This window comes from Balaenoptera borealis (assembly GCF_965194805.1).
Source record: "Balaenoptera borealis genome assembly, chromosome: 2".
Classification (NCBI taxonomy): domain Eukaryota; kingdom Metazoa; phylum Chordata; class Mammalia; order Artiodactyla; family Balaenopteridae; genus Balaenoptera; species Balaenoptera borealis.
In genome coordinates this window covers 65,282,916-65,299,960 of record NC_138867.1, presented here as the reverse complement: position 1 = coordinate 65,299,960, position 17,045 = coordinate 65,282,916, and the positions used below count along the sequence as shown (strand labels likewise).

General features: G+C 42.7%; 2 protein-coding genes and 1 long non-coding RNA gene across 4 annotated transcripts in view; all 3 read left to right on the top strand.

Annotated features, from left to right (window-relative positions):
- The window catches only part of LOC309622618, a 98,270-nt gene extending 86,385 nt beyond the window's left edge, over window positions 1-11,885 (top strand). Inside the window, exon 3 of the long non-coding RNA XR_014241034.1 lies at window positions 11,480-11,885. This is a non-coding gene — a long non-coding RNA (uncharacterized lncRNA). The remainder of the gene's footprint in view (window positions 1-11,479) is intronic.
- The window catches only part of LOC309622500 (uncharacterized protein), a 161,472-nt gene extending 148,319 nt beyond the window's left edge, over window positions 1-13,153 (top strand). The window contains exons 3-4 of the mRNA XM_082378582.1: window positions 11,899-11,997; window positions 12,411-13,153. Of these exons, the coding sequence (XP_082234708.1) occupies window positions 11,899-11,997; window positions 12,411-12,582 (271 nt within the window). The 3' untranslated portion in view covers window positions 12,583-13,153. The remainder of the gene's footprint in view (window positions 1-11,898; window positions 11,998-12,410) is intronic.
- A 1,711-nt stretch (window positions 13,154-14,864) lies between these two features.
- The window catches only part of SERINC5 (serine incorporator 5), an 86,459-nt gene continuing 84,278 nt past the window's right edge, over window positions 14,865-17,045 (top strand). For both annotated transcript variants that reach the window (XM_082378011.1, XM_082378012.1), the window contains exon 1: window positions 14,865-15,062. In XM_082378011.1, coding sequence (XP_082234137.1) covers window positions 15,036-15,062 — 27 coding nt within the window. In that variant the 5' untranslated portion in view covers window positions 14,865-15,035. The remainder of the gene's footprint in view (window positions 15,063-17,045) is intronic.

Genomic DNA, 17,045 nt, shown 5'->3' with positions numbered 1-17,045 from the left:
TACACTCCCTTGGACATGTTCACTAAGAGAAAGGGACAAGAATGTGCTGTCAGGGTCTGTGACTTTATCCTACAAGGATTTTGACATTCCTTGGGCTTTTGTGATGTCCCCTCTCAAATCAGTGGTTGTGACTCCTCCACCCCTGGTTTTTTTTGTTTTTTGTTTTTGTTTTTTTTAATAAAGTCACACCTGAATATGACTAAAAATTCAACCATGAAATGAGAATTTGATATTGAAACTGCTTCCTCTACCCCACTCCTCCTCATCACTGGTCTTGCTCCTTGGGGACAACTAATTGAATCTCAGTCTGTTCCTGTTTTCAGATCTTTGGGTGGTTAAGTTAATTTGTTTTATGGATACTGGCAGAAAATGAGATTCTTGGGTCAGAGACAAAGGACTTTATTATTCAGAGCACAGCAAGCTGCCTGAGTATCATGTTCATACAAGTTCTCCTTGTCCCCAAGTCCCAAGGAAGGGACACTGGAGGGGTTCAGATGGGTGTGACACATAATGGGTTTACATTACAGCTGAGGAATGCTGAGCTAGAGGAATCAACCTCTTTTACAGTGAGCCTGTTCTTTGTCCTGGAAGGAAACAGTATTTCACACCCCTAAGGTTTCTGGCTGTAAGCACAACCCTGAGAAATGGCCTAAGCAAAAAGCAATCAGGACCTTGTATTTCTGCTTGCATGGAATGTACAGGGATGCTCTGGGCTCAAGGTAGATTACCTCTCCCATCATGTACACAGCAGCATTCTTCAGAATGGCAGAAACTTGGAAATGACCTAAGTGTCCATCAACAGTAGAATGGATAAATCAATTGCAATTTATTCTTTCAAGGGAATATTATACAGTAGTAAAAATTAATGAACTATAACTACATGCATAATACAATTTAATTTCAAAAACAATTTTCAGGCAAAGAAACTATTCATAGAATATATACAATGAGATTTCATTTATAGAACATTCAAAACTGCATACATAGTTGGTAAAACAATACAGAAAAGGAAGTGAATAATTAAGATAAAACTGAGGATACACATTAACTTTGGAGGGGATAGGAAGGGCATACACAGGTGTTCCCTTTATTCTTTAAACTGCTACTGATTTACTTTAAGTAAATGACTGTTATATTTCACAGTTAAGCACATGTAGACAGGTGTTCCCAAAGCATAAGCTCCTGAGGACTGTTTTAGGGTGGGTGAGTTTTTAACCCCAGCTCATTATTTAGGGTAAGTCTTCTGGCACAGTAGCTCTCTGGCTTTGATCCTTGAGACCCATGAGGAATGGCATTGACTCTTGGGACACCTCACATGACATACTAGGGCATTTGTTTTGTGTCCTAGTATGTGGTCAATCCTAGAGAATGTTCCATGTGGGCAGTACAAAATTCAGGCTCCATCCCTTTCTTGTCCACCCAAAAAAACACTTGGGAATGCAACTGAGGGACAGATAATCTAGAATGACTCTAATTAATTGTTTAAAGTAAAACATTATCAAATACTGGTTTGTTAACTCTTAAATGATGAAACATTTGCCACAGACATCAGAACTGATTGTTTATGTGGTCCCCAGGTGTAAGATCAACCTCCTCTTAAAGAAGTGCCCATTCAACCTTGGGATTTGGAAAATCTGACATTCCTTGGGCCTTTGTGATGTCCCTTCTGAAACCAGTATTTGTCCCTCCTGCCTTTGTTTTATAAAGTCACATCTGCATATGTCTAAAAATTCAACCTTAAAAGAAGAGTTTGATACTAAAAAGCAGCTTCCTCTACCCCACTCCTTCTCACTACTGGTCTTGCTCCTCAGGGACAGCTTCTTTCAAGCTTTTTTTTTTTTTTTTTGAAATTGACAAATAGAAACTATACATATTTAAGGTGTACAATTTGCTATTTTGATACATGTATACATTGTGAAATGATCACTACAATCCAACTCATTAACATATCCATAGTCTCACATAGTTACCATTTTCTTTTTATTTTCTTTCTTTTTTTGTGGTGAGAACACTTAAGATCTACCCTCTTAGTAAATTTCATGTATACAATACAGTGTTGCAGAACTTATCCTTCTTGCATAACTGAAACTTTGTACCCTTTGACTAACATCTCCCCAAATTCCTCTATCCCCAACCCCACCCTCCAGCCCCTGGCAATCCCCATCTACTCTCTACTCCTGTAAGTTTAACTATTTAAATTCCATATTTAAGTGAGGTCATGCAGTATTTGTCTTTCTGTGCCTGGTTTATTTCACTTAGCATAATGTCCTACAGGTCCATCCATGTTGTCTCAGATGGCAAAATTTCCTTCATTTTAAGGCTGAATACTATTCTGTTGTGCATATATACACATTTTTTTAATCAATTCGTTCATCAGTGGACATTTAGGTTGTTTCCATATCTTAGCTATTGTAAATAATGCTGCAGTAAACATGAGAGTGCAGATCTCTCTTCCATATCTAGATTTCATTTCCTTTGGATATATACGCAAAAGCAAGATTGCCAGATCATAAGGTAGTTCTATTTTTAATTTTTTGAAGAAACTCCACACTGTTTCCCATAATGGCTGTACCAGTTTACATTCCCACCACCAGTGCACAAAGTTTCCTCAGGAACAACTTCCTGAATCTCAGTGTTTCTGTTTTAGCTCTTTGGACAGTCACCTCCTTATCCAAAACTAACACCCCCATATCGGTATTTTCATGCTGCCATCTCTCTGGCTCTCTCTCTTCTGCATTCCTCTTCCATTTATAAGAAGCCTATGATTACATTGGGCCTGCCCAAATAATCCAGGATAATCTCCTCATCTCTGGGGCAGCTGATTAGCAACTTTAACTCCATCTGCAAACTTAATTCCCCTTTGCCATGTAACCTCACATATTCATAGGATCCTGGGATTGGGATGTGGACATCTTTGAGGACCCATTAGTCTGCCTACCACAACTCCCGACTCAGTAAGACAAGGATATTAGTGGCTCTACCCTCCCTTTAACCCTCTCGCCTCAAACCTCCCATCCTCTGACTTCTCTCATCTACACTTAGACATCACCAAACTTTCTGTCATTTACATACTGTTCTGTACCCATAATTAAACCATTTGTACAACGTTCATGGATTCATTCTAAAATCTGAAAAATCAGTACCTTACTTTCTTGTACTGTATAATTCTAGGCTCAAAGTAATTTCCCCTCAGAATTTTGAAGGTGTTGCTCCGCTGTGTTACTAACATCCAGTGTTGCAAATGAGATGTCTGGTGCTAATCTGATTTTATCTGGGGGAGTAGGGGTAGGGAGAACGCTGTTCCCAAGTATTTTATCCACAGGAGGTTGGGTGGGGGTGATGATGGGAGTAATTTACTGCTATTTAGGAATTTCTATTAATTTTCTTGCTTTTTCATGGAGTATCATCCTGGCCCTCTCTTGTCTCTAAAGGGCCTCTCCAGGGTTCTTTTTGTCAAACTAGTGCCCTCCCTGGGAGCATCTCCCTGGCTTGTGGCTTGTACTGTAGGTAGCTGCTTCCCCACCCAGTCTCATGCACCACCATTTTCCTCTTCCAGCTTTCTATCTTTCAGAAACTGTCCATATCTCTCATCCACTCTTATTTGCTTTAATGTGGGGAACTCGTTCCTTTTATTCCTTTACTATCATTTTAAAGGAATAAATGTAAGATACCTATCTTACACCACTAAGATAACTTGAAATTGATTAAAGACATAAATATAAGACTTGGGACTTCCCTGGTGGTCCAGTGGGTAAGACTCTGTGCTCCCAATGCAGGGGGCCTGGGTTCGATCCCTGGTCGGGGAACTAGATCCCGCACACATGCCGTAAGTAAGAATCCACACACCACAAATAAGAAGCCCACGTGCCACAACTAAGACATCCGCATGCCGCAACTAAAGATCCTGCATACTTCAATGAAGATCCCACGTGCCACAACTAAGACCCAGTGCAGCCAAAATAAATAAATAAATATTTTTAAAAAAAATAGTTGAATTCTTAATTATAAATAAATAAATAAATAAATAAATAAATAAATAAGAGACCTGAAAGCATAAAACTCCTAGAAGAAAACATAGGGAAAAAGCTCCTTGACTTTGGTCTTGGCAATGATTTCTTGGATATGACACTTAAAGCACAAACAACAAAGGCAAACAAACAAACGAACAGACAAAAAACAAATGGGCCTATATTAAACTAAAAAGCTCTGCACAGCAAAATAAACTACCAACAAAATCAAAAGGCAACCTATGGACTGGATGAAAATATTTGCAAAATATACATCTGATAAGAGATTAGTATCCGAAATATATAAGGAACTCAAACGCAATAGTAAAAAATTAAATAATTTGATTAAAAAATGGGCAATGGACCAGAATACATATGTTTCCAAAGAAGATATTTGAACGGCTAACAGGTACATGAAAAGGTCAACATCACTAATTATCAGGAAGAAATGCAAATCAAAACCACAGTGAGATATCTTGTCATACTTGTTAGAATGGCTGTTATGAAAAGGACAAGAGAACAAGTGCTGGCAAGGATGTGGAGAAAAGGGAACCCTCCTACACTGTTAGTGAGAATGTAAATTGGTACAGTCACTGTGGAAAGTGTTATGGAGGTTCCTAAAAAAAATTAAAAATAGATCTACCATATGATTCAGCAATTTTACTTCTGAGTATATATCTGAAGGAAGTGAAATCACTATCTGGAAGAGATACCAGCACCCTCATATTCATCGCAGCATTATTTATAATAGTCAAGACATGGAAAAAACCTGAGTGTCTATCAATGGATGAATGGATAAAGAAGCTGTGAGATATATAATAGAATATTATTCAGCCACAAAAAGGGAAATCCTGCCATTTGTGACAACATGGATGGAACTTGAGGGTGTTATGCTATGTGAAATAAATCTGACAGAAGACAAATTCTGTATGATCTCACTTATATATGGAATCTAATAAAACTGAATTTACAGAAAAAACAAATGTAGATATTGTGAAAGAGGGGAGATAAATTCTATTACTAAATCTGCCACTTTGAACCCCAAACCTCTTCCCTTTTGTTTGTTTTTTTTTTTTTTAATATTTATTTATTTATGGCTGTGTTGGGTCTTCGTTTCTGTGCGAGGGCTTTCTCTAGTTGCGGCAAGCGGGGGCCACTCTTCATCGCGGTGCGCGGGCCTCTCACTATCGTGGCCTCTCTTGTTGCGGGGCACAGGCTCCAGACACGCAGGCTCAGTAATTGTGGCTCACAGGCCCAGCCGCTCCGCGGCATGTGGGATCTTCCCAGACCAGGGCTCGAACCCATGTCCCCTGCATTGGCAGGCAGATTCTCAACCACTGCACCACCAGGGAAGCCCCTTCCCTTTTGTTTTAAAATTATTTCACCAGAACAAAAATATAAGACAAGCCTCACTGTATGAGCTGTCCTTATCCTGAGGTGCCCTGTGACCCCTTGTCCTGATTTGGACATAAGAGCAGAAATAAGGCACTAGGTTTAAGTTTGGAAATCAATGGGACATGATGGGTTTCCCTTACCCCTGCCTCCCATCACATAAGAGCTGGTAGTTCTTGGCTCAGGCACTTCCCTGAAACCCAGGGGCCCCAGTATCAACTATGGTAAAACAGAAGCCCAGGAGTTTATACCTTAACATTTTGATTCCATCTGAACTAACAGCTGTTCAAAGGCCTGTTTGCCCCCAGCACTCCCTGTGTAACTGACCCCCAAAGTTAGAGAACTCTAATTAGGTTATCAATGAAAAAATGTTGCCTGCCATATCAGTAAACAAAGGATGTTGCAGCCATCAAAGCCATGACATTACAGGGCCCCAAGAGTGAGCCCTGAGGGAGCTCAGGATAGAAACAGGATGCCTGCCATCTAGCAGTCAACTGCTGCAGTCCCTCCGGACGGTACACCCTGAGGAGACTCAGGACGAGAAAGCACAGGATACTGGCCCCAGATAGCTGAGGTGTATACCAAAGGAATGATTTCGGTGAGCACAGATTCTTGCATCTTCCCATACATAGAAAAGCGCTAAATGCCTTAACTTGAGATGGCTGGTTTTCTTTAACTAACAGTAATCTTCTGATGTTGTGACTACCTGGTCTTTCTTGTAAAAACGCCTATATATCCTGGCTCCTCCCTTACCTCTTCTGAGTAGTCCCTTAAAGCTATCTGAGAGGCTGTGTCCCGGGCTTAAGTCCTCAGTTTTGTCCGCCAAATAAGACATAATTTTCAACTTTTAGGTTGTGCATTTTTTTTTAGGTGACAGGGTTAAGGTATTGTCTCCTCTTGGAGATTCCCATGGAGCAGGGCTTGAGGAAAGATGGTGACAACATCACCTATGGACCAGGGTCCGGGCTGATCGCCACCCTGCATCTGGTTGCAGTGGACATATAGGTAGGGTCAGCATCTGGCATTCTTAAAGACATAAAAGCCAAAAGGCTTTACATCTACTGGCAAGTTTTTCCTCCCAATCACTGAACCTCACACCTATTCTTAGGGTAGAAGCTAAAACATTCTACTCTGTCTCCTACTTTTCCAAAAGTCTCTGTGTTCCAGAGGAATTTAAAATTAACAGCAGCAGGAAACCTAGTACTTCTAAAAGGGAAAATCTCCCCAAGTTATCTCAGGATAAAGGTATGAAGTCATCACTATTAACCTTTCCGGGGCTAGAAGGTAAATCTGGAGACTGACTACGTACAGCACAGGCCTTTCACAAATTGGTATCTAAGGTTTTCCTTGGGGGAGATTTTAGGTGAGACTTTTCTCTGCTAAATGGACAGTCTTCTGCTTTCCTCCTTCCCTTGTCTCTACCTCTCCACCTTCAAGTCTGCAATGTGGCCTTAACTCTGCATTTCTACTAATTGCCCCTATGTCCCAGCAAAATAAATAAATAAATAAAAATTGGTGCTTGTTCCCTGCCTCAGTTTATTGTGACTCAAGCCACACACCCCCATTTTGGATTTCCTACTTTGAGGGGTGGGTCAGAAATGAATGTGCCTAAGGCTCCATTTGCTTCTTCAAAAAATGTAGTCCAATTATGGAATAGAAGCCCACTGCTTTTATATAAAGCAAAGGAAAAGGAGCGTTTAATCTTGCTTTCAACCTGTTAGAATCAGCATGGGAGAAAACACAGAAAAATATTGAAAATTGTTGATTGATGATGTCAGTTCAATAAATGCATTCTCTTTTTCCCCCTTAAAGCAGCTGTTTTTTAAAACTTTTCATTTGGGCTTCAGAGTTATTAACTTTCTTCACTGGGTGTATTTCCCTTCCTTTCGCATTAAAGAGGGAAACAAAAATGAAATGTTCTTTGAAGTTTTTCTTATAATTTTTCTCAGCCATTTAAAATTCCCCTACTGTTGAATCTAAAATGCTCTTCTGCAACTGAAATCCTATTGTGAATAAAGAAGCCGGATTGTCTTTCTGTGGAACCTCAGGAAGCTTCTTTTGCTTTTCCAGTCTTCACAGAACAGTGTAAACACCTTTCAAGTGAAACCCTCAATGAAAGCCTTTTATTGATTTTCATGAAACTATATGGTTTCACAGGCATTTAACTGGCCATGATTCTTTTAAAACCAATCACCTCCAAGGATCGCTTACTTCAAAGGATGCATCTTATGAAGCAAATTTAAAACAAATCAGCAGGAGTAGTCCCTTTAAATACACATTAAAAAGATAAGACAACACAAAGTGCTCTTATTTGAAGAAATGGGCTCACCTCTTGTTCTTCTGCTCAGGAAATTAATTAGAATGTATTAACCAGGAAAACTGAAAAGGATGCCTGCTCTCTTTTTTGTCCCCCCTCCCAGCTCCCCAAATCCCAACCTCCAACCTCAAGCTTTTCTGAATGTGCTTACTTGAAATCAGGAAATGGAAAGTTTTCTGGATTGAGTGTTAAAACCAAAGAAGTGAAAATAATTTTCCTTGGTATGCAGAAGAACAGAAATGAGTTGTTTTCAGAAATGTTCATTAAAGTTCATAATACTATTGAATAGTGATTGTAATAATTATTTGCCTGATTTACCCAAATATTTATCTCTAAGAGAAGAAATTGGAAACTTTCGAAAATCTACTCAAAGACAACTATATAGTTTAATTAAGTTAGAGACGCAAAGCCTCTCTAAACACTCCTACTGAGTTTTCTTAGAAAGAGGTAACAAAATCTGAGTGTAAATGATACATCTCAGAGATGGGGGTGTGTGGGAAATACATACATATTATATATGAAGAACATACATATATATTCTTTCCATTGATATGAAGACTAGGCCTTTAGTCCAAGAGGACTTTAAAAAATATTAATTTGTTCCCAGAAGGGTTGAGCAATGCTGAAAAACCTGTTGAACAATGCTCTACTCTCTTCATTAACTTGGAATTTGGGTTCCCTGGGGTGTTATATAGGAGTATATTCCTTTGTATTATTTACACTCAAAGGACTTTCCAAGCAAACTAATAATGTGAAATGGATTAAAGGGAGAATCTTTAAAATACTGAGACAAAACTTTTAAAGCACCCATTTGAGTGCTGAAGAATCATTAGTTTTCCCTAAGTACAAAATAACTGAGGATGATTACAAAAGATTTCTCCGGTTTCCCAAAGCATTTACCCTGAAAATCTTGACCAGGCAACACATTGTTAGCTTATTTGTTGTCATTAGTTGAATTTGGAAAAATAAAAGCACACTTCTTTAAAAATTCCTCTAAATGGGAATTAGTGGAGTAATATTCAATTTTCTTTCTGTGTTTGGATAAAGAGATAAAAAGAAAATGATTTTGAGCAGGAGTTAAAGCAAATAGGAGGCTTAGGAACAGGAGCTGGGGGCCCCAGTGACCTCAGAAGCTTGCACCTTCGGTGGCCTAGAGGGACAGAAGCCAGGCCAGAGAGAGTTCAGGAGAGTGGAGCACCAAACTTTGTTTTCTAGAAGTTATAAGATGAAGAAAAGAGGAAAAGGTGGTCGCTGAGTTGAAATGAGGTTTTCGTTTGTTGTTTAATTTAGGAGAAATCTGACCATGTTTGGAGCTTGAGAATGATTCAGTAGAAAGCAAAAGCTTAAAATGCTTGGAAGAGGGACTTCCCTGGTGGCGCAGTGGTTAAGAATCCGCCGGCTAATGCAGGGAACATGGGTTTGAGCCTTGGTCCGGGAAAATCCCACATGCTGCGGAGCAACTAAGCCCGTGCACCCCAACTACTGAGCCTGCACTCTAGAGCCCACGAGCCACAGCTACTGAAGCCCATGCGCCTAGAGCTTATGCTCTGCAACAAGAGAAAGCCCGTGCACAGCAATGAAGACCCAATGCAGCCAAAAATAAATAAATAAATTTATTTAAAAAAAAAATGCTTGGAAGAGAGAAAGTCGAGGAGACAGGAGGTAATGGAATTAAAGGTAGGATGAGGGTACAACAGAATGATTAGAGTTAAAAAGAAAGATGAATAACTTTTATTTTAAGTTAAGCAGGTCAAGGAAGGTCAATATAGGGTTAAAAGAAGGGGTTTGGCATCCCAAGGTGCTGATGTATTCACCAAAGCAAGGGAGAAAATCAAGAAAGAGGACTCCAGAAAGCCAGATATCCAAGAAGAGAGTAGCAAGAGGAATGCCAGGATGGCAGCCATCAGTAGCAGCCTGGAGGGATCCAGATTGCAGTAGCTTGGAGATGTCTGCCAGAAAGAAAGGACTCTTGGGGAAAATGGAATTGATAGATTATCTGACATGGTTGCTTATCTGGGAGAAAAGAATTATGACAGATCAGATGGACAAATGGAGAAAAATCAAGATTAGGTAGAAAGAAAACCATGTGAGTCGAACACAACTCCAGACACTTAATACATGCTGGGTGCTATTTAAGTGCTTTAATCTGTATACTTCTATTAATCCTCTGCATTTAAAGAGGAAGAAACTGAAGTACAGAGAGAAGTCACTTGCTTAAAATCACAGACCTAATAAGCGACAAAAGCAAAGGTCTGATCGCAGGGTCTGGCTCCAGAGTCTCTAACCCTAACCACTAGAATATACTGCCTCTCCAGGAAAGGGGGATGGGAATGAAAAATAAAAAGAGACAAGAAAGAAATGCTATTATTATACACCATGTGGCTATGCAATGAATAATTTTTACTAGCCAGTTACATATTAATTTATGAAATTAATTACACATTATTTTATGAAAAGTGATATAATTAGATTGGCAAGATAGCAGATAGACGTGCTCAGTGGGTTAAGCTTTCAGCCCACATGGAACATAAAAGATAATACACAATAAATATAGTCAACAGATCAGGAAATAACAGCATAAAAATATTATTTAAAAATATGGAGTTGTGACTTCCCTGGCAGTCCAGTGGTTAAGACTCCGTGCTTCCACTGCAGTGGGCATGGGTTTGATCCCTGGTCAGGGAACTAAGATCCCTCATGCCGCGTGGCGTGAAAAATAATAATAATAAAAAAATAAATAAATGTTAAAAAAATATGGAGGTAATAAGGAAAAACTACTGAAGTAATTGAAAGTGGTTGCCTCTGGGGAAGGGACTGAAAGGAAGGATGTGGAGAAGGGAGACGCTACTTCTTATTTTATGTTTTGTAATATTTGTGACATTTAAAATACATTGTACATATATTAATTTAATAGAAATAAAGGAGAATGCAAGTACCATAAGGAGGGGGGCGGGGGCACTATAGCAGCCTATTATTTTTTGCCTGGGTCCCAAATTTATAGCTATTTGTTTCTAAATGAATACTTCATTGTTTACTTGTAACTGAAATTAATTAAACTTTCACTACTAGACTGAGATCCCTAGAGCTTTATAAGTGAAGATTGGAGAAATTTCTTCTTTTATATTTAAATACCAATAACACATCACTAGGTTTTTTTTTTCAAAGTTGAGAAAATTTTAGGGAATTAGAATAATTAATTTTATTGGCTTTTAAGCCATTTCTTGAACTGGAAATTAAATTTGTAATGAAGTTTTCTAAATTCAAAGTTAAAAAAAAGCAAATGTATGACTATGTTTTTTACTTTAATAACATATGTATATAACTATTGTTTTCAGTTCAGTGAGTGGTGTCTTTAAGCTCAACAGTGGCTTCTTCCTAAAAAGGAAAAACCAAAAAAAAAATCTTTAAATTCAGGAGGGGAAAAAAGCAAATTATAAGCTGGTTATTTATAATATGCCATAAATATACATATATAATTAAATCGTATAAAAGGAGCTAATTTAGTTAATTTAAGAACATTTTTGTGGGGGGAATATTTCGCATGGTCTGCCAAGAGCTACAGTCTATTGAAACAGGTCTATTACTGCTTGTTCCTGAAAAATCCACATCAAAAGGGATGGACTGTAAAATTACCTTCCTGTTAGGAACAGCATACAACTGTCTTTCTTGAAAAGGCCTGCAGAGTACTTAAAATAAAATTAAGGTGCCACTGTTTTATGTTACGTCTACTGACATTACCTCTATTCTTTTTAACTGACCACAGATGCAAAGGATACTATGGACCAGACCTTAAATAGTAAGTGCGAAGCCCTCAGAGCCAGGAAAGGAGTAAACCTTCAGACCTAGCGTAAAGAAAAAAATGTTGCCAGCCATTCCATTTCTACAGGGATCAAGCCATTAGCCACTGTCACCCACCAACAATGCGCCCTGAGGGGACTTCAGGATGGAGAAAAACAGGAAGCATTCTGCATTTTGCCTCTAGATAGTTAAGATGCGTATCTAAGGAAAAACATCCTGGCCCCTATATAGTTAAGAAGCACAGCTACGGAAAAATTTCAAGAACCCCAGATTCTTGTATCTTCCCATTCATAGAAAAGTATTAAAATAATTAACTTGAGATGTCTGTTCTTTGTGATTAGCAGTAATATTTTTATGTTTGACTACATGTTTTTTTTTTTCCAGCAAAAAATTCACATATATCCTGGCTCTTCCTTTATCTCTTTGGAGCAATTCCCCAATTTGGAGTTATCTGAGAGGCTGTCTCCTGGGCTATGGTCCACAGTAAGTTCTCTGAATACAACTCAACTCACTTTACATTGTACGTTTTTCTTTTGGTCAACGATAGTCATATTCCTTTGAGATTTTCCAGCAGGGAGGAGGAATCAGCCTGCATAGATTATTTGTTATTGTCTTTTTAACTCGTTTGTTAATACCAGTCAGGGCTACTATTTAGTCAGTGCTTATGAGGGCCAGGCCCTGTACCACATGGTCTGTAGGGGTGAGTTTAATGCACTATCAGTCCCCGTTTTGCAGATGATAAAACTGAGGCTCAGAGGTCACCCAGTGAGTTCTTGGTGGAGTTAAAATTTACAACTTTATGGCTCCAGAAGCTCAGGCTTCTACTATGCTTTTTGGGTACCTTGGGCACAGTCTACATATCCTCCAGTTATTAAGTCATATTCTCTCTTTGCCAGGCTGATGTTAATATTGTCACAGAATCCTCCCATGTTGGCATCCATTTGGGAAAAAAGAGTTCAGGATTCAGGAGGCCTGGATCCTACTACCAGCTCTGCCTGTAACCCAGTGGTGCCTGATGAGGGATCTCATCTTCCTGAGCTCCTCCTAAAAGGTGAGGAGACCTTGTAGTCCCAGCAGGCTCAAACTTAGGTAGATTTCACATCTTCCCCCTCCCCAGAAGCTGCCTGGCTCTTCCCAGGGGAGCGGAATCTTCCGGCACACAAGTAATCTCCCAGGGCAAGAAATGGGGTCAGAGTGACCACCTCAGCCGACAGTGAACCTAACTAGTCTTGGTGAGATCCTTGGCTTCTGATGAATCATAGGCTGCCACCAAGCAGGTGGCTGCACTGGTCTGATACTGCTTATGCTTTTTTTTCCTTTTTAATACTATTATTAAAAAAATTTTGGGCTTCCCTGGTGGCGCAGTGGTTGAGAGTCTGCCTGCCGATGCAGGGGACACGGGTTCGAGCCCTGGTCTGGGAAGATCCCACATGTCGCGGAGCGGCTGGGCCCGTGAGCCACAACTACTGAGCCTGCGCGTCTGGAGCCTGTGCTCCGCAACGAGAGGCCGCGACAGTGAGAGGCCCGCGCACCGCAATGAAGAGTGGCCCCCGCTTGCCGCAACTAGAGAAAGCCCTCGCACAGAAACGAAGACCCAACACAGCCATAAATAAATAAATAAATTTATTTAAAAAAAAAATTTTATAGTTAGAGCCAACTGTCATTACTTTCCATGGTTCTGAATAGGGCCTGCTCCATTATTTCTCTTCCTCTAAACGCTGGCAGCTGAGATTCTAGGAGCTTCTGTTACTCACCCGGGCCCTTGGACTCTTTAATCAATAGAAATTGGTAAGAAGTCAGAGGAGAATTTCAGGCAAGGCTTTATTGGGGCTGGAGCTGCAGCATCAGGGAGCAAAAGCAGGAAACAGGTACCCTTGCCAGCTCTCGGAGTGAAGCTGCCTGGGTCCTTAAATGGGGTAACAACAGGGATGCATGGGTGGGTTTCGCAGGAGACATACATTACATGGTCTGTCCACCTCTTTGGTGGTGCAGTGGACAGGATCATGCACAGTACCATGCTTCAGCTCCTGGCACCTCAACAACTTGTGGTTTGTTTCTGGTCTTTTTGTATCCTATTGCTCAGCTTTGCCTCAACTGTGCATGTGTGCAGTTATTTTTAGTCACATAATTTTTTTGTATCCTATTGCTCAAGGAGACGTTTGTCCAGGTGCAAGCACTCTTGTAGAGGATCCCAGTTCCCAGCCTGCCTCAATTCTAGGAGATCTTGTGCTGCTCCTAATCCAAGGATTGGTTTCCATGCGACTTTCCTCTTAGTCTCCACCTCCTAAACTGCCCTCAAAGACACTACTTTGCCAAAGGCTTAAGGTCAAGCTTTGTATCATGCCCGAGGGGATCAGACACGTGGATTCCAGTCCCAGTACTGCTTCTTCAGCATTGCTGTTAAGCTTAGGGCAAGTTATTTAACCTGTGTGTTAAATAATAGACCTGTTGCCTCATTTCTAAAATATATACTGTAATGCTTATTTTAAGGAGTAAAAAGGCCTTGGCACAAAGTTTGTAATAACAGAAATTCCTCTTCTTGGGAAAGTGGCCGCGAGGAGAGAAGATTTGGGTAGGGAGATAAACTAGGGGCACCCTCTCTGTCTTCTGCATGTAACAAACAAATATAGGGAACCCTTTTTTAGTGGAGTCGGGCGAGAGGAAGTAGGGATGCAAACCAAGTCCCTGGGCCGGGATGCGCTCTTAACGCGGGTGGTGAGGGAGAGATTGGAAAATAGATCAATATTCAGGGAAGCACAGAAAGGGTTCTCCCAGGATCCCCCAAGTGCCATGGTAACGTCAGGGCAGGACAGCCAAGCCCAGGGATTCGAAGCTTGGGCCGAGGGAACTTTCCCAAAAGTTGAGAAATTTTCTTGGCAGATGAGGGAGATAAAGGGATTTCTGGAACAGGGATCCCGTGGATATCCCAGTTTGGCGCGAGGCGCAGCACAGACCACCACCCGGCCACCCCTATTGCGCCTGTGCAGTGCAGGACACTCAGAATCGCTCACTAAGGGCTCCAAGGTTTATTGGAGTCAGCAACCAGCTCTTCCACCAGAGCCGGGGACTAGGGGCGCCGCGCTCTCCTGGGTTGGGGACCGAGCGCCGCCAGGCCGGCGTAGGAGCCCGGTAATACCTGGCCGGCGCGTTGGAGGGCAGACTTCGCAGTCCAGCGCTGCACCGGGAAGTGATGACCACCAACCACCGCCTGACGCCAGCGGAAGCGTGAGCCCGGAGCTGGCGGGCTCGGAGGCGGTGCGCCCGGGAAGGGGCGGGCACGGGGCGGGGCTGCGGGCGGCCGCCGCGGCTGGAGCGGGCGAGTGGGGCGGGACCTGTGGTGGCGGGGCGGGGTTTGGCGGCAGTTGTTTTTACCAAGGCCACAGTGCTTCGCGTTCAGCTGGGGCTACGCCGCGTGGAGGCGTGAGCGGGTTTGCAGAGGGACGCTCGAGGCCGGAGGGAGCCAGGAGGGCCAGAGGGAAGCTGGGAGCCGGCAAGCGCGCTGGTGGTGGTCGGCCGCCACGATGTCAGCGCAGTGCTGTGCGGGCCAGGTGAGCCGGGAGAGACAGGTCGGGAGACCGGGCCAGGAGCCGAGGCAGCGCGGGCTTCTCTGGGTGCACGTCCCAGCTCCGCCGCCGCAAGTGGGGTGGGTGACCCTGCGCCTCCTGGGTGAGTGCTCCGGGCCGGAGCGCGGCGCTCGGCCTTCGGGGAAAACCGTGTGCCGCGGCGGGCGGGCCAGAGGGACACGGGGAAGCCCTAGAGGCTACCCCGAGGTCTTCCCGTTCGGCCTTAGGAACTTCGCTTAGGGCGGGGCGGGCAGGGTTCGGGCGAAGGATCCCGACTGTTTCAGGAGGGTGTCGCCTCCTCCCCAGAACACGAGTGTGTGGTGCTGAGCTCCGTAGGCCACCTGGCTCTGCCAACCCGATGAACCCAGGAGAAGACGTGGGTTTGGGCAACCACTCCTTTTCCATGCCCTGAACGAAACTCGGGTCGTATGGCCCAGACGGGTTGCGCTTGACATCTCGCAAGGCTCTAGAGCAGTGGCTCTTTTTCTTCGAGAAAGTCTGGAAGACTGCTTTCCAAACCGCGGTGCTCAGATCTGGGCGCTGGGAAGACTCAGCCCTGCTTCCTGAGTCTCCCGACCCAACCCTGGCTGGACCCAAACGCGGCTGACTGGGTAGAGCGCGAGCCTTCCCATCCCTCCTTTCAGCTGAACTTGCCCGAGCCTGTTTTGTAACTCTCGCCTGTTAAACTCATGAGATCTTAAAACACCTGTGTCCGCTTGGGACAGGCGTCTTCTACCGGTTAGTAGTGCATCAGGGCATAATTAGTAGTAGTTTTTAACCTGTAATGTTGATTTCACTCCTTCCTGCAGAGTTAGAAAAAAAAGAAGTAGGTAAAGCCTTCCGCACGTCGCGCTCCCTCCTTCCTAGCCGTATTGATTATCAGCATTTCTGTACAGTTTTAATGGTGCGTTTTCTCAAATGAGTCTAACTCCGGAGGGCATACCGGGCTGTTTTTGCTTCTTAATACATGCAGCCTTGCGACAATCAGAGGCCAGCCCGTAACTGATGCAGGGGTTAAGCTGTGGGTTTCTCTAACCCGCCGATTACACTGGTAGATAATCCGTCCTCTTTCCAGTGGCCGTGTGAAGTTATCACTTGATTTTTGAGGTCTAATACTGTACTTGGCATGCATTCAAGCTGGCCTTTTCAGAGATGAGGAAATTGAGGTTTTTAACTTGAGGTGGAATGCCTTGCCCTGAGTCAGGCAGGGCGACAGGAGGACATTTAACACCTTCTCAGGGCTTTGGAGACCAACGTGGACGGGAAAAGGCTGTTTTCAGAATATTCCAAATGTCAAGAAAGCTTTGCATAATCGTTCATGGTTGTTATTTTGAGATAGTTCTAATTTGATGTGACACTTCATTATATAGTGATTACGTTACAAGTATTTCGGGGCACCTGTTCTCCAGTCCCTTGAAAGCCCCTTGAGGTTTTCTGTGGCTCCCAGCAGGTGATTTAGGGCTCTGAAAATTATTGCCAGTACTCAAGTGGGTCTTGTAAAAGAATGATTGGTATGGTTGATATTTTGGCAGGGTTTCATGACTTGTTTCTTTTTGTTTGTTTTAAAGTGAGAACTTTTAAATTTTATTTATTTATTTATTGGCTGCGTTGGGTCTTCGTTGCTGCACGCAGGCTTTCTCTAGTTGCGTGAGCAGGGCCTACTCTTCATCGAGGTGCACGGGCTTCTCTTGTTGTGGAGCGCAGGCTTCAGTAGTTGCAGCACGCGGGCTCAGTAGTTGTGGCACACGGGCTTAGTTGATCCACAGCATGTGGGATCTTCCCGGACCAGGGCTCGAACCCATGTCCCCTGCATTGGCAGGCGGATTCTTAACCACTGCGCCACCAGGGAAGTCCTCATGACTTGTTTCTGAAATCCCCCTCTCAGGACTTTGGAAAGAACCAAATCCTGGCCGTTCATCACAGGAAAATTAACTTCTGCTTTCTAGGGACTGCTTGAGGCTTCACTGT